Source organism: Pelodiscus sinensis, chromosome 11 (assembly GCF_052426305.1).
Source record: "Pelodiscus sinensis isolate ZL-2025 chromosome 11, ASM5242630v1, whole genome shotgun sequence".
In the NCBI taxonomy this organism is placed as follows: Eukaryota; Metazoa; Chordata; order Testudines; family Trionychidae; genus Pelodiscus; species Pelodiscus sinensis.
The window spans coordinates 5,432,775-5,452,682 of NC_143062.1; the positions used below are offsets into that span (position 1 = coordinate 5,432,775).

The 19,908-nt window shown below is 54.3% G+C and overlaps 1 protein-coding gene across 1 annotated transcript; it reads right to left on the reverse strand.

Annotated features, from left to right (window-relative positions):
• Positions 1–761: 761 nt before the first annotated feature.
• C11H3orf62 (chromosome 11 C3orf62 homolog) lies at positions 762–19,850 on the reverse strand. The gene is made up of 4 exons (XM_014570749.4): positions 18,024–19,850; positions 9,320–9,749; positions 7,685–7,776; positions 762–1,157 (listed from the first exon to the last, which is right to left on the reverse strand). Exons 2-4 carry the CDS (start codon positions 9,742–9,744, stop codon positions 892–894), a joined length of 783 nt encoding a protein of 260 aa, XP_014426235.4. The 5' UTR covers positions 9,745–9,749; positions 18,024–19,850; the 3' UTR covers positions 762–891.
• Between the last annotated feature and the right edge of the window lie 58 nt (positions 19,851–19,908).

The following is a 19,908-nucleotide window of genomic DNA, read 5'->3' on the forward strand; positions in this document are numbered from 1 at the left end:
TACTGCACTGTTAGACTGCTGAAAATATCAGTACAGCAAATTATAGGATGGGTTCTGGCTTGAGCTTAGTTTATACCTGGGCATCTGGGTGAATTTGTACTCAGGGAACTGACCTGACCTGCAGCTTGTGCTATCTCTGGCTCCCCTACTATTTTTTTGTTTGCTAATTTTAGTACTAGCGCCTGTCTATCTGCTAACACTAGGACTTATGCCCCCAGTTACAATGCAAGCATACTGTAAGGGTGGGAGTGCTGTGGATTTCCATGCCAGAAGCAGTAAACTCTCCTTTCTCTTCATGCTTAAACTACCTCTGGCCCACACTATAGACTAACTCGGCTACCCCCTGAAGCTTCAGAATTAATAAAGTGCTACCAGACCATTTGTGTTTAAAATTTATCCTGTATAGACTAACAAAACATGTAGATGACATGCATCTGACGAAGTGGGTCTTTGCCCATGAAAGCTTATGCTCTTCCACTTCAGCTTGCCAACGCTGCCTTTGAAAAAACCTCCCCCAGGAGACCAGGGAGAGGCGGAGTAAGACCGCGGCGAGAAAAGCCACCGAGCCGGAAAAAAGCAGCAGCCATGTTCATGCAATTGCCGCGGGGGATATTTTAATCCCCCGCGGAATTTGCAATTCCGAAGTGTCTCATTAGCATCCCTTTTCCGGAAAAGGATGCCAATGTAGACACAGCCTAACAGTACAAAATACTGCCATAAATAAGGAAGAGTTTGCAAACAAGCGGCGGGAACTCGTGAGAGTTTGTAAATGGCTACTTTATTTGAACTTTCTCTACGACATCGAATCTGCCACTCTTTCCCCGAAAGGCTCCATGCTTGAGAATTGTTGTTTCTCAAGTCTGTGCCTGTGTAAGCCGTTGAGCCAGTCCCCTAGTTCAGATGGTGCAGAGCAGAACTGGTCATGCTGTAATCCTCTTCTAAATCCAGAACTGTTTGGATAATCTCTTCGTCCTCGATGTTTTGTCTTCGGTGCTGGACTACAGGCCTTGTCACAGAACTGCTGCTCGCATCCGTGAAGATGGCTAAAACATCTTCACTAAAGGGGGGCTCACCTGAGTGCCTGTGAACTCTGCTTAACTCATTCGGTAGGGCCAGCGGGCCTGCTAATTCCTCTATAGACCAGATGTTTGGGTTCCCTACAAAACAAAGGAAAATGCCATGTGGGGACCAGTGGTGGTTCTTCAAGTATTCACATCCGTTCCAGTAGCCAGAAGATCTTTCCCTTAGCAGTTAACCACAGGGTCAGCCTGGGTGTGCCCTGGAGTGGGCCTTCCTGGCATCCAATATAGAGCCCCACCACACCGCTCCCTCCCCAGTTCCTTCCTGCTGCCAGTGACTTAGCTGGAACGCCCCGGCGCTAGCAGTTACCTATTCATTTCAACAGCTGTAATTAGTTTTATTAGTGCAGTCAGTCATTTTTTGGTTTGGCTTTTTGGGAGGGATGCTCTATCCTCCCTTGAGTCCCCACCTCTGGGGCATGCCTTCGTCACCAGGCTTCAAAGCCTGCAGAAAGTGCCCCAGAGCGATCCCCACGCTCCATGTCTGAAGTGCTTGGGCAAGAGCCATCAAAGGGACCCGGTGCTCAGTTTGCAAGACATTCAGAAGTAGGACTTGGAGAGAGCTCAGTGTCTGAAGGTCATTCTGAGGGGGCTGCAGCACCTCTTAGTCAGACCAGGGGTCTTCAGACCCAGCACCAAGCACTTCATCTTCTGCGCAGAACTCCCAGCTGGCGCGCAGGCACCATCCCAGTCCGTCAGGAAAAGAAGAGGTAGGACGGGGTAGATTTCCCAACTCCAGGCACAGGGAGTCAGGCACGTGAGTCCCAAGCAGCTTAGGGCTCTGCATCCACTCCCACCGACACCTGGTTGTCCAATCCCAACCACCCCTGTTGCTGCTTTGGAATTCCAGAGGCATTCCGGGCTGCCCAGGAGCTCATGCACGCCATGACCGTTTTCTCCAGGAGACGCGAGACATTTGCAAAGGACGTGGCTACCCACTCGCCACCCCGTGGCAAGCCGGCCATGATGGCACATTCCCTAACACCAAGCCACAGTGCTGCACCAGCTGTCTGAGCCTCAGAGCTCACAGAGCCCTAGCCAGGACCCATCAGTCCACGGCTCTTCCACAGTCCTCGGCACCAGAGGCCTTGGGGTCTGAGTCCAACTCCTATCATTCCAGCAGGAGATCTGCATCTAGACAGAGCTCCCATTCCCACCCAATGCTGTGGCTGGTGCAGCGTCCATTCTGGACACTCTGGGCCTTTCATGAGCCAGGGCCAGGTTCTCCACTCCCATTCCAGGGTGATGTTGGCAGCATCAGCCTCCTTTGTCCCAGCTTCAGCATCGACAGCTCCAATGTAGGGGTGTTAACTCTGGCACCACCAACAGCAACCCCGACACTGCCGATTGGGCCCACGGCATCGGGTACCCTACTCCTGCCGCCGGGTGCACCAAGCCCGGCACCAATGATTGCAGCACCAGATGCTGCTCCACCCCCCATGATTTCATTGATGCTGAGGGTGCAGACGGATGAAGAAGAGCTGACTCCATCCACGGCTCCACAGGCACTGCCAGGGCACTTACTAGTGCCATGACTGCCTCGTCAGGAAGGCTGCCCCCGAGACCCTTTGGAAGCAGAGGGCAAGGAACCAGCACCTCGTGTAGGAAATCACCTTAGTCATCCCCAGAGGAGGCGATAGCTGGCACAGCCCTGATCCCCACCCTGGGAGACAATAGGGTCCTCCAACAACTCTTAGGGGAGTTGCTCAGGGCCTGGGCATTTAGGCCAAAGAAGGGACTGAGGCTGTGATCCCATGGTTGACATCTTCACCCCTCTGGTCCTGTGCGTGTTGCCCTCCCACTCGTCAGAGCATCTTGGGCAACGCAAAACTCTGGCAAACCCTGGCCTCGCACCCCCTCCCCCAGCCAAGAGAACCCAGAGATGCTGCTCTCGGGGATACGAGCACCTACGTAGCCACGCTCTGCCCAACTCGGCGGGAGTGCTGGGCTTGCAGGCTGCCTCCCCAAAGCCAGGGAGGTAAAGCACCTCGATCTCTATGGTCTGCAGGGGTTTGCCGCTTCCTCTCAAGCCAGCACGCCGCTGAGGAGGTATTCCTACAGCACGACCGTCAATGGCAAAATGCACAGAACTGCTGGCACAGGGCTCCAGGGCTGAATGCTTAGCTATGGCAGAGGAGGGCAGGCTCGTCTCCCGGTGTGTCTGACACGGCACCCGAGTCATGGATGCAGGTGTCACCATGAGAAGGGGATCGTGGCTTCAGGCCTACAGTCTGAGGTCCAGCAAACGACCCAGGCGCTCCCCTTTGAAGAGCCATCGCTCTTCTGGATCCACCGCGCCTGCCCCTTTCGACCATGCTGGGTCTTGCATCACTCCAGACCGGTGAGTCCGCACAACAGAAAGGGGGCATTCCACCCAGTTCTCTTCCTCCCTCCCCTCTTCAGGGACCCTTCTCGCCAGCAACTCCTTGTCCAGGAGGTGCAGTTGCTTCTAGCAATGGGCAGCAGGAGAGTTTCCTCAGGAGCTATGAGGACAGGGTTTCTACTCCTGGGACTTTCTAATTCTGAAAGCCAAGGGTGGGCTGAGTCCTGTTCTGGCCATGCAAGAGCGGACTACATTTGTAAAAAGACCAGGTTTGCGTGGTTCTTTGGCCACAGTAACACCCTTTCTGGATCCACCAAACTGGTTTGCCATCCTTGATCTACTTGAAAGGATGCTTATTTTCATACTGCCATTTACCCACCTCACAGAAAGTTGCTCAGGTTTGTGGTCAATGGCATCCACTCCCAATTTACAGCCCTGCTGTCTGGACTGCCAGCCACGCCAAGGGTTTTCACCAGACACATGGCGGTGGTCGCCACCCTCCTGCGCAGGCACTGCATCCAGGGTTTTCTGTACCCAGGTGACTTGAGTCTCAAGCTGCCCATCTCATCTTTATCAAGGCCACCTTCAGCATAAGAGAGACCAAATCTACTCTATTCCTGGTCCAGAGGATAGACGGGGCAGACTCAGCACAATGGCACCTGCAGCTGGTTGCTTGTCGCCTCGCTGGGCGCCGCCCTCTAGCTGGTGTCTCCCCGTGTTCCTCTTTGACCATGGCGTCCTCTTCAGGACATGATCCCCGGCAGTGCCAACTCCAGCCTCTCTGAGCCCCCTTCCAGGGGTGGGTGTTTATCCTGTGTGCACGCCAGGGTCCTGTCCTCCCCGGGGAACTCAGTTCCCCTGTCCCCACCTTGCCTCAGTGACCCACAGCCAGCCTTCATCTCGCCCCTGCCTCGGGCAAACTGCATCTGCAATGGCCACTCAGCACTGGCAAAGGGGGTGGACCTGCGGCCTTTGCCTAACCTGGCTGCTTCAGGCCCCGCCGCTTGGGGGCTTGCTTGGCCAGAGCTTCCCCGGCCCTGCTCTACCTCCAGAAAGCCTCCTGCTTCCCTGGCAATCAGGTCCCTACTGCGCTCTGTCCAGAGCAGCCGTCAGTTCCCCTTCCCCCTCTCCCTCCAGGAGTTCTCCTTTATACAGCCCCAGCTGGGCCCTCCTTAGCCAGAGCTGCCTCAGTTGGGGCTTCCCTCTCCGCCCTCACTTAGGGCTAGGTTTGCCCTTAAAGGGCCAGTGTAGGGCAAGCCCCTCTCACAGAGCGACTCCAGCCAGGCCAGAGCATTCCTCCTGGAGGCAGGTTTCAGGCCCTGACAGAGTATGTAGGCTCTCAGTTTCCCACTGCAATGGCACGGCACTGTATAAAACTGCTGGGTCATATGGCAGCATGCATGCTCGTGGTACAGTATGCCGGACTCAGGCTCAGGGCTCTTTAGTCTTGGCTAGTGCCGGTTTCCCAGCCCGGCAGAGACCGTTTGGACATGGCAGTAACGCTGCCTCGCACAGCTCTCGACTCCCTCGTGTTGTGGACAGACTTTCTAGTGGTTTGCTCAGGGGTCCCCTTCGTGGCCCAGCAGCCATCCCTGTCCTTGGTGACAGAGGCATCTGATGTGGGTTAAGGAGCCCACCTAGGGAACCTCAGAAATCAGGGTCTTTGGGACAACTCCCACCTGCTTCTTCACTTCAGCATCAGAAGCTAAGGGCTATCCAGCTAGCCTGTCGGGTCTTCTGGTCTCATTGTGGGACATGGTCATTAGATCGTCTGCGGTGGCCGAGACACAATGGAGGGCGGCTCCGTGAGCTCCAGGAAGCCCAGATGCTGTGTGACTTCTGCCAAGAGCATTCCATACACCTGCAGGCATCATACTTACAGGGCGTGCAGAACACGTTAGCCGACCACCTCAGCATATTCTTGTGGTCACGAATGGTCTCGCCAGCCACGTGTGGTGGGATCAGTTTTCCCGAACTGAGGTCACCCGCAGATAGACCTATTCGTCACAAGTCACAACACGAAATGGTCTGACGGTGGGACTGGGCAACGGGAGGGATCATGTGATGAGTCCCTGCTCTGTTCCCTCCCTCTGGGGCACCTGGCATTGGCCTCTGTCGGCCGACAGGACCCTGGGCGGGACGGACCTTTGGGCTGACCCAGGATGGCCGCTCTTGTGTTCCAATGAAACGAAAACCATTTTGCTTCTTCCAGAACCACAGTCCAGGCTCACTAGCGGATGCGTTTGCTCTACATTGGAAGAGTCCTTCCTAAGTGCTCCCCCCCAATTCCACTCATACGCAAGGTGCTCCTCAAGATCAGAGGAGACCGAGCCCAGGTCGTTCTCATAGTCCAGCCTGGGTCCGCCAGCATTGGTACACCCCTCTGCTGACGTGTCTCTGCAGACTGGTTTCGCTCCCCTGTTCCCGGACCGTGGTCGGCTACACAATCCCAACCTGAAGCCGCTCCGCCTCACAGCATGGATGCTTCATGGCTAAACATTGGAGCTTTCATGTTCTGGCCATGGTAGGCGGGTCCTTCCACAGGCCACTTACCCTTGCCGAGTGGGAGTGGTTTTCAGTCTGGTCAATGCAGCAGTTTCAACCCTACGAGTGCCCCAGCACCTGCCATTTTGGACTGCCTGTTTCATCTCTTAGGGTCCACCTCACTGCAATGTCAGCTGCTTGGACGCTCCGCATTGGCCAGCCCCGTGGTCGGCCGCTTTCTAAAAGGCCTAGAGCAGCTTTATTCCCGGGTTCATCAGGCAGTCCCTGTCTGGGACCTCAACCTCGTCTTGTCTCGACTGATGGGTCCACTGTTTGAGCCTCTGGCCTTCTGCTCCCTCCTCTGCTTTTCTTCTAAGGTTGCGTCCTTGGTAGCAGTTACTTCTGCCAGCGCCCTTACATCAGAGCCCCCTACGATTAGGGATCTCCATAAGAATCAAGTTTGACTGTGGTCCCATCTGGCAATCCTCCCAAAAGTGGTCTCTTAGTCCCATATGAACCAGGACATCTTCCTCCTAGTCTTTTTCCCCAAGACTGCAATGCCAGGAACAAAGTCTCCACTCCTTAGATGTTGGTAGGGCATTAGCAATCTGTAAAGTCGGAACAAAACCATTCAGGAACTCTGCAGTGGTTCACAGCAGGCGCTGACAGGACGAAAGGTCAGCCTGTGTCCTCACCACATAGCTCACCACCGGCAGGCCTGTGTCTTGGAATGCTCCTACCTGGCAGGGATGCCCCCACTGCTGACAGTGCATTCCACCAGGCCCCAAGCCTCGTCCATAGCTTTCTAGGTCCCCACACGAGATCTGCAGGGCGGCAGCCTGGTCGTCTGGCCATGCTTTTGCTGCACACTATGCCATTACCAGCCAAGCAGTGCAGAACTCTGTCCCCACCTCCTAACAAGGGCTTGTGAGTCACCCAGCTGGAGTGCACACGAACAAACAGAATTAAAACACTCTGCGCTTTGTGAACACTCTCGGGGCTGACGAGACCGAGGGGCAGCACCGTGAATTGGAAACAGCGCTAGCCTAGCACAAAGTGGAGGAAACACCTGTGCCCTGGAAACATGAGGCAAGTCCACGATTGGTCTGAGGTCCCCTGTTGCTTTTGGGATTAGGGATTAGTGGGAGTAGAACCCTTTTCGTTTCGTGTCCCGACAGACCTCCTCCACTGCCCCCAGGTGCAACACGTTCTTGACTTTCTGGATGAGGTGTTGCTCATGAGAGTGGCTCCTAAAGAGGCAGGGGAGTGGGAGGGTTGGCCAGCCGGCCATGAACTGCAGGGTGTAACCTGAAAGTACTTTTAAATTCCAAGTGACAGTTACACTTTTGAGGAGGGCCTGGGCTTAAAGTCATCCGGGGGCTGCTTCTTCGGGAGGGATTGCATCATCAAAGGAGGGGCAGGTCCCCGGCCCGCTCTAGGTGTTGGTGCCTGCTGCACTGCCCCTACCTCGGATGCAGGGCCATGTTCCGGTGTGAGCGGGTAGTTTAGCCTCCTTGTCAAATCCGGGCTTGGCTTTTTGCTGAGGCTACCCCTGCTGCCAGTCACCCAAGGGACCATGTCCCCTCGTTCACCAGGCATCACTGGCTGTGAGCAACGTTCCCTCCCGCCTGAGCTCTCTTGAGCAGGTGGCTTAGAGTCCAATGGCCCCATTGCCTGTGGTCAGCCCCCGTCTACAGGCCCTCTCGGCCCCTTCTGCCAAGGGCTGAGGCAGCGTTTTCAGTCGCTTTCCCAGCACGGGAAGAGCCCATCGGCCAGGCTCGCTGCGAGCTGGACTCACCGGGTGTGTCAGGAAGAGCCTGTGCAGCGTCTCGGGGCCCACCATGGACGGCCGCGTTTGCTTCTGGCTTCGTGCACCTTGTAGCAGTTTTGCTAGAGGAAACAAGGGGAGGTTCTTGGACAAGCTGCCCTGGACACTTGTCGAATGGGGGACAGCGAAAACGGAGATTGACGAGGGCCACAGCCAAACGGGGTTACGGGGAAAGGCTGGTGTAGGCGTGAGAGAGCTACTGCGCACATGGAGCTCCCAGCCAATTTCGTGCTGTGAAAAGTGGGCCATGGCCAGAGCCCTTCCCTGCTTTCCCCACCCATAGCTGCTAGTCTTGGCCAGGTGGGCGAGGCACAGGACTTGTCCTTCCCTCGCACGGCCACTCGCAGGCAGATCAGTCTTCCCTTCAGAGGCAGCACAAGTGAAGGTGGGTCTGATTCCCCCCACCTCCGCTTTGCACTTCAGCAGCCCCGTGGCTGGATTCAGGGCTTCTGTCCCTGCGGCTTCTGCCAGAGCGTGGGGTTTCTGCCCACACAGCTAGTGACAGTGCTCAGGGGATCCCTTTTTCTGGGGGCCCCGGACATGGGCCCATGCATCAATCTGCCATTGGCCCAGACTAGCAGGTAGGAGTCCCCAGCTGTGGAGCTGTGAGCAGCATGGGCAGGATCAAACCCACCTCTATAAGTCTACTACAGCTGCATGAACCTTCGACGTTGCTGCCCAGCCCCAGAGCTTCCTGCAGCTGGGAGAGGTAGCCAGAGTTGGGTTGGATCTCCTCCCCTCCCCCCCGCTCCGAGAGTGCCCATGCAGGGCGGAGTAAGTCCTGTCCCTCCCCAGCCAGTGGGGACTACCAGGGAGGAGCCCCACCTAGAGCACTCCTAGCCCCACAGACTCACCCCCAGCTCCAGGAGCCTCCTACAGCTGCAATAAGCTCCCTGGCTGTTGCTTTCAGAGCCCAGCCCTGCAGGCAGCACAGAAACGAGGGCTGGAAACCCACAGCCGCTTTGCAACCCTTGCCCTCCATTTATGGGCGAGGAACCCCACCGTTACAACACGGTAAAAACACGCAATTGACTGATGGCTAGCCTGGCCCATGGGTTTGGGAAGGCCCTAGGCACTGTGACACTTTTCTCCAGGTTGCACGTCAGGCTCTTTGCAACAGGGCCTGTCTCCTACTGGACAGCCCCTCACACAAAGGAGCCTCGAGACTGGGGCCGCGAGATGCTACTGCAATGGCGAGAATAGGAGACGGCAGCTTTGAAGGCCAAAAGGCACCGTTGTGTAACGTAGCCTAAGCCCTAGAATAACACGGGCTGGCAATATGCCTCGCAGCCTGGTGAGGCAAGCAGCCTTCTCCGCCTACAGGTGGGAGGGTAAGTGTGGGCAAGGGAGGGTGCCCAGACCTGCCACAGATGTTTGTGGCAGCTGGAAAGAACATCCTGGCATCCTTATTCTTAGTCCCCCTGCTCGGAACACTAGAGCCCATTCCCCTTTCAGGAGTATCTACTGGCTGAGCTCCCGGAGACCATTCCTGCACGTGTCTCCTCGGACGTTCCCTCCTCTTGGACGTCTTCGTCTTGGACTCCTGTCCATCCAGGCTCACGCCCTAACCGCATTCATGGCAAGAACTGCGAATACAGACGGTACCTCGCATGGGCTTTCCTCCAGCGCTCACTGTCCCTCAGAGCTCTTGGAAGCTGTTGGTCAGGCCCCGAAGCAGAAGAACATAGCCAAGTATTCTCCTTGCTTGTCAAAGGTTCTCTCTTGGGGCCCAAGGGATTTGGGGCAATGGTTACTGGAATAAGACTTGGTATGAAAACAGGATTCTCTTTTTCCAGTGAACAGGAGATTGGTGCAGACTGGTCAAGGAAGGAAGAGATGGTGGAGAGGGACTCCCGTCTGTAACTAACTCGGTTCAGCTGGGGCAAGGAGGAAGGTGTCTCCGTCTGCAAGTCTACATTCTGGTTATCGCTACAGTCTTCTGAGTGACGGAAAGGAGACGTGAGATCTTCAAATGCCCTATCTATAGCTGCTGTCAGTTCCTTCCTGCATCTCCTCAGCTTTTCTGACATCTCACCTAGAAGGGAGGAGGTTGCTAATTACACACTAAGTAAATGAAGGGAAAGAAAGAGGCAACTTCAACAAAAATAATAAATTATATCAGTACCCAGAAACAGAATGGAGCAAATATTTAAGCAGTTTGCAGTCACCTAGAAGATAATAAGGTGAAGAGGAGTAGCATCAATTTGCTAAGAACAAATCAACCTAATACCTTTCTTTGACAGGGTAACAAGCCTTGTGGAGGAGAGGGAAGCAGTAGATGTGGTATTAAAAACATTTAGAATTTACCTGGAGGTAATTAGCGTGAGCGAGCTAGCTATCTCGCGGTGAAACCACAGTGAAGAGCAGAGATAACCAGGTCTCCAGGCAGGAATACAAGGCTAACGTCCTTTACTTTATCGTGTGGTGAGAGCAATGCGCCTCCCTTAGGACAGCTCATGCACGTGACTCACCGCAAAGTAAAAATGCTGTTTTTCTGGCAGTGCAGATAAGTGCGAAGACAGATAATGGTGTAAGATGCGACCGCAATTCCAGTTGAGGGCACTGGAGACTAAGGGGCCATGGCCAGGACTCCAGTGCAGCCAGATATTACCTGACTCCGGATCAGAAGAATGTTTCTATGGCTAAGTATTTCCGCTGTCTATAAATTCAGTAGTCCAGAATATACCTACGTGTTCATCTCCCGCGCTGTAGAATTTAAATCGTGCCAGTCCCCAGCCCATCCATTGCCCTGCAGATGTCTGGCACACCCATAGCAGCCTGGTTGCTGAACCACTGCTGTGTGGAGATTTCCATGCGTCACGTGTACCTTATTTTCTAACAACAGTGTAACTGTGCACATGTGCAGATAATTAAATTCTGCTGCCTTGGAAGCCAGACAGTTTTCAGATGGCAGCGGGATGTCCAATTTCCGTATTTATAGGGAGGCAGTAGATCCTACAATACAGACAACTCTCTAGGCCAGGGTTTGAATCCATCAAACAGTCATTAAAGAGGGCTCTCCTCAGATCCGCAACTGGGGTGTCTTCAGAAAGACAACTGGGGTACATTAGTCTGTCTGGATAATAACAGGCAGTTCCAGTGTTCCCCATATGGTCAGCTCAGAGGGTATATCTACACTACAGAGTTTTTCCCGGAAAAACGGCCGTTTTTCTGGGAAACTACACTTACGTCCACACTGTAATTGTGTTCTTTCAAAAGAACGCAGGGGTTTTTCTGACAGCGGTAAACCTCTTTCTACGAGGAAGAAGCCTTTTTCCGAAAGAGCTCTTTTGGAAAAAGGCATGTATGGACGGGGAAGAGGGTTTTTTTTCGTTTGTTTGTTTTTTTAAAGAAGAGGCCTCCAGGAAAAAGCACAGGTGTCCTGGTGGCCACTCTGTCCATAGTCATCACACCTTACATGCGAGAGCGCGTCCAGTCAACGTGGACGCTGTCTTGCAAAAAAGCAGATGGCTTTTTCGTTGTGCTTTTGCTATGTGGACGCTCTTTCAAAAGACGTTTTTCCAGAAGATCTCTTTTGGAAAAGCTTCTTCTGAAAGAAGCCTGCAGTTTAGAAGTAGCCAGGGCGGGATGTAGAGTTGAGGTGTCTGGAAACCATCAATGGCTGCTGCTTGGAGCAGCTAGTCCTGGAACCCACAGGGGAAGAGTGAATTCTTGATTTAGTCCTAAGAGGAGCGCAGGATCTGGTCCTAGATGTGACTATAGCTGCACGACTCAGCAATAGCAACCATGGTGCAATTAAACATAATATCCTAATGGGGGGCAAACACAAAGAACCCCACCACAGTAACAGTTAACTTCAAATGGGAGCTACACAAAAATGAGGAAACTAGATAAACAGAAATTAAAAGTTTCAGGGGGAGCTGAATTTGTAACAGGAAAACCTTAAAAAACAACCAATGGTCTGGTTGCCCCTGAGAGACGAACAAAACATGTAGATGGGATCATGAGCTTTCGTGGGCACATCTGAAGAAGTGGGCCATGCCCACCAACGCTCACGCTACCATCTCCATGTTTTGTTCATCTCTAAAGTGCTACCAGACCATGGGTTGTGTTTGAAAAAATTAAAAGAACAGTTGCAAGGATGAAATGTCTGTGCACCATGGAAACTGTTTGAAAGCAACACAATGGGGGCTCACAGTAAATGCACACCCTAAACATAGACGCCAGTAAAAGGATCACAAATGCCACCTTGGCTAAACAGCAGAGTAATAGAGGCAGCAGGAAGCTGTAACGGGGCAACTCACCACAGCAGCGCCTCCTGCTGGCTGTCTGGGGCATTAGCTCTGCTGGCAATGCACCCTCTTCGGGGGTAATTATTGATTCATTTACTAGCCGAGCAGTCAATGGAATTTCCATCGACCCCTGCCTAGTCGCTAAGGAAGGGCACTGTAAGCGCTCACTTCTGGCTCAGGCTGTGTCTGAGCACAGCTCCCAGCTGCCACTCTGCACGCTTAAAGGGACAGAGAGGAGCCGGCCTGTAAAGGAGCTGGCTCATTCTCTGGTCCCCCGCCCGATCTCAGGACAGCCCTCACGCAGCCCCTCTGCACTTTTAAAAGGGATGTGGCAGCGGCAGCTGGCTTGTGCTGAAACAGACAAGCCGACAGGCTGACGTTGCTGCGTCTCTTTAAAAAAATGCAGAGGGGCCGCATGAGGGTTGTCCTGAGACCGGGCGGGGGACCAGAGAACGAACCCGCGTCTTGCAGCCGGCTCCTCTGTCCCTTTAAGCGTGTGGGGGGGGGGGGGGGTGAGAGAGTAGCTGACAGTGCTGCCCAGTAAGCTCCTGCTTATCAGGTAGTCGACTCCTCCTTCACATCCCTGTTCTGGAGGTGTCTCGCCTTCTGTCACTGCTGCTTTTGTTGTTCCAAGGGCCATGGTGTCCTCTTGAGGACACAGACCCCTGGCCCTGTCACAGGGCACCTTCCTCCTGCCAAGATCCTGGTCCTCTCAAGCTTCAGGCAGCTACTGAGCTCTGCTCTGGCCTGGAGCTCTCCTTATATGGGCCTGCTGGGCCCTGATTAGCTACTCCTCTTAGCCCTTTGCTGATTGGCTGCCTCCTGCACAGCCTCCCTAGGGCTCTGTTAACCCCTTACAGGCCAGGATGGGGCAGGGACCCCCCCCCCAGGCAAAAATGGACCCTTTAAAAATTGGATGTCAGATTCCGCTGAAGCATATACTCTGGCAAGGCAAGTGTAATTAGGCAGGCCAAAACGAATGTCAAGAGCCGCTAGCAAAAGGCACAAAACCTAGTACCAAAACCCACCCGTTTTTAAGCACAGCAGCAGGACAGCGGCCAGGCCCCCAGTGGGGTCTCTAGGTGATCACAGCACGATAGGAGCATTCAGGGCCATTGCAGACACGCCCCATCTGGAACTGGGCAGCACTGTAGAGGGGTGCAAGAGAGTCCCACGCCTGAGCCCGAGGCGCTGGCTCCCACTGAGCTGAGCAGCGGTGCTGTCGCTGTTCCGGGCCCAGGATAACGTACCTTTATTTGGGAGGGACAAGCCCTTGTGGTTACACAGAACTCTTCCTTCACCCTGCAGAGGCTCCAACGCTGGCAGTAACCCTAACGCTCGTCCCCGCTAACTTGGGTGAGGCTTTGGTAAGGAATAGACTGATCAGTTGTACAGATGCCCAGGAGATGTTGGGAAGAGTTACCCCAGCGTTTGTCATGCTGCCTCCACACGGGGGCCCAGTGGGTACACTGCACTTGGACATTCAGAAAGCTTTAACAAGGCTCCTCACCAAAGGCTCTCAAGACAACTAGTCGTGGGGCTACAAGAGAAAGCGTCTCATGGATCAGTTACTGGTGGTGTCACAGCAGTAAGAGCTGAATACTAGGGTCCCGTGAGGGGCTGTCTTGGGACCTATGCCGTTCAGCATATCTAGTCAGGAGCTGGAAAACAAGCTAAGCTGTGAGCTAGCAGAATTTACAGAGGATACTAAATTACGCAAACTAGTCAAGTGCAAAGACGACCTGCAAGCTCATGTAACTGGGCAACAAAAAGGGCAGACGAAATTTAATTTTGATACATACGAAATAATGGACACCGGACAAAATAAAGCCCTTGGAGTCAGCCTGGCTCGTTCTCTGAACAGCCAGTCGCTGTGCATCGGCAATGAAAAGTGACCAGACTGGGGGAACCATTCGGAGCGGGATGGCTAAGACGAGAGAAAACAGCATTATGCCAGGAACTAGGCACTCTACTGAGCCAGGAAAGCCAGCGTGGTGGCAAGCTACAACAGCATGCCAGAGGTGTCTGGGTAATGGGTCTTGCTCACATGCTCGGGGTCTTGGTTATCACCATATTGGGAGTCAGAAAGGAATTTTCGCTGGGCAAGATTGGCAGAGACCGGGGGGGGGGGGATTTTCCCTCCTCTGCTGCTCGGGGCACAGGTCACTTGCAGGTTTAAACTGGGGTAAATGGAGCCTTTCAATGGTATCTCCAGTAACCCAACCAGTAGAGCCAGGGGTCCGTTTCAGCCGTGGGTGGCTGAGGTCCTGGGGCCTGCGATGTGCAGGGCAGAAGAGATTATCAGATGGTCTCCACTGGCCTTCAAGAGTTTCTAAGAAAAACATCCAATCATCTTGACTTTTTGTAAAGGGTCCTGTAAGAAACTTAGTGTCTGGCTCTCTTTGTCCCAAATGCTGATAACAGAATAAGAGTTAACAGAGTACGAGTTCTGCTCTACTCTGTGCTGAATAGGCCTCAATTGGAGTACTGTGTCCAGGTCTGGGCATCACATTTCAGGAAAGTTGTGGAGAAATTGGAGGTCCAGAAAAGAACAAAAATGACTGAGTCTACAGAACATGAGCTGTGAGGGAAGGCTGAAAGAACTGGGTTTCTTTAGTTTAGAAAAGAGAAGACTAAGAGGGGACATGAGAGCAGTTTCAAGGAGAGAAATTGTTCTCCTTGACCTCTGAGGACAGGATAAGAAGCAAGGGGCTTAAATTAAGAGGGAGGCTTAGGTTGGACATTAGGAAAAACTTCCTACCTGTCGGGATGGCTAAACACTGCAATAAATTGCCTGGGGGGTTGTGGAATCTCCATCACCAGAGATATTTAAGAGCAGGTTGGATGGTGCTTGGTCCTGCCGTGAGGGCAGGGGACTGCACTTGATGACCTCTCGAGGTCCCTTCCAGCTCTAGGATTCTATGATTCTAAAATGGATTCTTCAGATGTTCCATATAGTCAAAAAGTCATCAAGTAAGTATTGTGCATCGGTTAAATGGAAGAAATCCAAGTTGTAATTCAGTTAACAAGTGTTGTAGCTAATTGGTATGCTCATACAAGGCTACAGCCAGAGTCAGGGAACAGCTAGATCCTTTTCTGCAGTACTCCTTCCGAGATGAACCACATTGTGCCTTCCTCAGGGAGTACTTCGCATTTGTCCTTCTCGAATTTTAGCCTGTTTACCTCGGACCATTTCTCCAGTGTGTTCGTAGCCTTCTGAATTGTGACTCCAGCCTCCAAAGCACTTGCAGCCCCTCCCAGCACAGTATCAATTGAAAACTTTATAAGTGCACTCTCTGTGCCATCATCTAAATTGCCGATGAAGCTATTGACCAAAATGAGGCACAGAACTGGTCCCCGCAGAACCCCACTTGTTATACCCTGCCAGCAGGACTGTGAATCATTAATATCTACACTCTGGCAATGGTTATCCAGCCAGTTGTGCACCCAGTTTATAGTAGCCCAAACTAGGTTGTATTTCCCTAGTTTGTTCATAAAAAGGTCACGGGAGACTATCTAAAGCCTTAGCAAAGTCTAGCTCTACCACTTCTACTGCTTCCCCCAACCGCAAGGCTTGTTGCTCTAGCAAAGAGAGCTATTAGGTTGCTTGGACACAGTGACTGCGTCTAGACTGGCATGATTTTGCGGAAATACTTGTAATGGAAAAGTTTTTCCGTTAAAAGTATTTCCACAAAAGAGCATACATTACAAAGTCAGTGCTCTTGCACAAATTCAAGCAGCCAGTCTAGACGCACCCAGTTTGTTCGTGACAAATCTACAATGACTTTTACTTTCACCTTCTCTTCTAGGTGTTTGCAAAGTGATTGCTCCGTATCTTTCTGGGGGACGGAAGTTGCGTTAGCTGTTTGGTACCAACAGTTCCGTTGTTTTGTTAGAGGCAGCGCGGGTAGAAACCCGCATCGTAAAGTGGCCCCACGGCTGCCGTCATAAGACCCTCGGTTCCAATTTTGCTATTTGGGTTTAAATTTAGAACATTTCAATGCTAGTGGAACAGCCACTTCAAAGAACAAGACACACGTGAACCGCTTGCCCATATTAAAACAAAACTCTTCCAACTGCTTTGTTGGGAGGCTCTGGTGTCTTGTGCTTTGGAGCCTGGCTTGAGATCTGGCAAGCAGCTCACACAGAGGTCACCTTCTACTACCTCTGTGAAACATCCCCCAAATTCAGCCTCTGGAACGCTCATCGTGCACATACTCAGTATTGATTTGTTAGTGTTTGGCAGCAAAATTCTCTGGTGATTCTAATTGTACTGAACATGCTCCATCTCCTCATGGCTCATGTGTGCAACCAACCAGCCTGCACTTGTGCCAGCCTCCCAGGGCAGCAAGGACTTTCCTACAGGCGTGGCTGCCGTGTGCCAGGTCCTGTCACCGGCTCACAATGCTCCCACTTCTGGCAGCCAGGCAGCGAGGAGGCAGTGGAGGAAGCTGCCGGGCTGCACTACAGAAGGGTAAGAATTGGAGGTTGGCATTTTGTGGGTGAAAGGGGGTTGCAGGCACCAGAGGGAGAGAGAAGTGGGGAGGGAGAGGGGGAGGACAGGCTCTAGGGTGGCAGTAGGGAGCTACACGGGGAGAGGGGAAAGGGGACAGGAACTGGGCCGGGTAGACAGATACATAAGGAAGAGGGACTGGAGGTAGGATGGGATGGATAGAAGGGGGGTGGAGACAGCCTGATGTGATGGGGCAGGTTTAGAACCACAGGACACTACCACACAAAACCTGCAAGTGACCACAGGAGCCCTGCGTTCCTGCCTCCCTCTGCCGCCAACAAATTGCTGTGCAGCCCACTGGCCAAGTGTGTGTCGTCCCCCAGCACCTGTCCACCCCGCCCTCAGCTGATGCGGGAGCAGCCAGCGGCCATGGTTGGGACCAATAGGGTGGGATGGAAGCTCTGCTGTGTTTAAGGAAATAGCTTGGACAGTGCAGCTGCTCTGGGCTGGCGCCAGGCCCTGGAATGGGGAACGAGCCTTACTCTCCTGCGGCACCAGGAAGTGTTCAGAGGGGGAGCCTGGTGGGGAGAGACAGGAGCCGAGTGGGACAAGGAGTCCGATGAGACAAGCACTACTGGGGAGGGGCAGAAACTGGGAGCTGGTGGGGGAGTAGACACAGCTCAAGGCTACGTACACAATCTTAATTTGCCCCCATCAGCATATGCAGTATGCCACATGATTTCCCCAGCCGATCCTTCATCCCCAGCCTCCCATGGCCCCGAGGAGGGACCTGTTCTTGCAGTGAAGTGCAGGGTTGGGGTGGGGGAGGCTGTCGTTTGTAGGGCCAGACTCTAAACTCGGTGGTTGGGGTCCTTCCCAGGCTGACACCACATTTGGCTCCTGGCTCTGCCTGATTTGAGCAGGGGACTGTAATGTGGCTTATTTATACAGCCTGGAACAGCTTCTCCAGGAATAGCCTTGTGAGCAGTGCTCTCCTGGGCTGCAGGAGTTCAGGGCTTAATTTCTTGCTTCAACTCAAGCAGAACAGGACTCAAACGTAGGTCTCCCACATGCCCGGTGAATGCTGCGGCCCACCCGCCAGCCACAAAACTCCCCCTTGCCTGTACACAAGTGGCCGTCGTGCAAGGCATGATCGCACCTGCTGGAGAGCTGCCCATTCGCTGTGGGGCTCTGCCAGGACTTGGGGGTCATGCACTTGCCGGGAGCTTGGGCAGCAGCTGAGTGGTGACCTTGAGAATGTCAGTGGCACCACAGCAGTGGATTTTGGAGCCTCTCTGCTTCTTCAGGCACCTCAGTCCCTCTGTGACTGGAGGCCAGGGTTTTAAAGCAGGCATTTGGCACTGTGAGCAGGTTGTAGTGGCCGGGGGTCGTGCCTGTCTCTGAACAGGTCGCTCCCAGGCCATACCTCAGCAGGCAGCGGGGAAAGGAGGCTGGGCGTGTGCGTGTGAATGCTCCCTGCTGACTCTGGACTCCAGGGTCCCTGATTTCTCCGGACAGAAGCAGCAGGGCTGTGGGCTGCCGCCCCAGGGTGGCCAAGATGGGCTGGGTCCATTTTCCCATCTCCTCTCCTCCCCATACTCACCATCCCTGGACTGACAGGACCAGTTGCCGCTGGGCCCTCGTGGGCAGGCCTAGCCCGGCCTCCTGGGGAGTAACAGGGACAGGGCAAGCAAATCTGAGTTAGCAGGTGCCGCAGCCTCCTTGCCCAGCGCTGCTGGCTGGAGCCACGGCCGTCGTCCAGGTCCCTCCCGCTCCAACTGCCACGGAACTTTCCCACCCCTTCCACTGGCCAGGGCTGGCCCTGCCACCTCCCCTCCAGCTGGAGTCCCCACAGCCCAGCTGCTACTCTGCCCCCCACCCTGCCTCTTCCGCCCCACACCTCTCCCGCGTAGCCTAGGGCAACTGGACACCACCCTCAGGGAGTCTGCTGGGCCACCCACCCCCCAGCTTCTGTACCTCCCCATCCCCTTGTATCCTCACCTCTGTGCTGTTGCATCTGCTGATTGGGATAGAAGAAGCCCTTCGGCAGAGGGGAGCCCTTCTGCTGAGCCAGGGCTCCTCTGTCCCTCTGGAATCCCTGCCACTTGAGACCCAAATGCAACAGCTGGCTGCCGCTGCCAGCACCCCTCCACCCCCCCAGCTGCCACTGGACCCTGGAACGGACAAACTCTTCACGTGCCTAGTCACCTCACCACAGCACGAGTGGCTCAGACCGAGCGCACTCCTCCCGGAGGCATTGCTCCGTGAGATGCAGCCCTGCCCAGGCATGCTCTCCATGTGCCTAGCTCACAGCAGCAGGGCCAGGCAGGTCAGGATTTCTTCTGTACAAATCCCTGCTCGGCCAAATTTGGAGGATGCCGGGGATTCCAGGGCCGGCCATGCACAATCGCTCCTGGGGACGCTGGCTTGCTTGGCATGAATGACCGAATAAAAGGAGGGGAACCTCCAGGTCAAAGAAAACCTCTGGACACTCAACCATGAGCTCCCAGCAGAGCAACTCGGCTCCCTTGTGACCGCACTGCAGACCACAGCCTGCCTCCTCCCCGCTGGCCTGTGTCTCCACGGCCAGCGGCCTTGCAGTGAAAATAACGCCAGGCAGCTGGTGACACTGGGAGGCCCCTCGCCAGGCCAGGACTGCTGCCGTGTCAGACTCTGCAGCTGCTGGAGGTTGCATCTCCCAAGCAAACTCCATGCTGCCCCGGGGAAGCCCGGGGGTGGGCAACACTCCCTCTGGCGGTGGAGAGCAGGCTGATGCCTGCACCAGCCTCCTCTGGCGGGATGAGGTAGGGCCGCAGCAATGCAGCTCTGCAAGTAGGAATCCAACTGTAGTGCCAAGGGGGGGTGCGCACCAGGTCATGCCAGTGTGCAGAAAGGCTGCAGGCTGAGTGAGGCTTGGCCCAAGTTCAGCAGGAGCAGGCTGTCTGTTCATACAGCAGGTCAGCTAACCCCATGCAAACTGCTGATTTGGACTACGACCAGTGCAAATCTGGGCCTAGGTGACTATGCACAAGGCCCCAAAGACCATGAGGAGTCCAGTATGACAGGCAAGACTTGGTGAATGAGGCTCAGGAGCAGGGAGACCGCCATTGTCTGTCCTGCCTTGAAACCCAAGCCCCACCATCACGCACTTAACTGACGGGGAACCGGCCGAATCCCTCTCCTTTGGGCAGCAGTGCTGAGCTGGGAGTTACCCCAACCCCTCACCGGGGGAGCAGCAGAGAGGCCATCAGGCAGCTGTGGCAGAAGCCTTGTTTTGATGGCATTAAACTACATTGTCCCAAAAGCGACAGCCTGTGAAACTTGCTCCTGACCATTTGGCCCAGCACCCGCACTGGCCCAGCTGGCTGACGGGAGGGATCACTGGATGTTTCACTCCTCTGGGGCACCTGGCATTGGCCTCTGAGGGCAGACAGGACACTGGGCTACCTGGACCTTCCATTGTGTGCACGTGGCATGGGCCTCCAGTC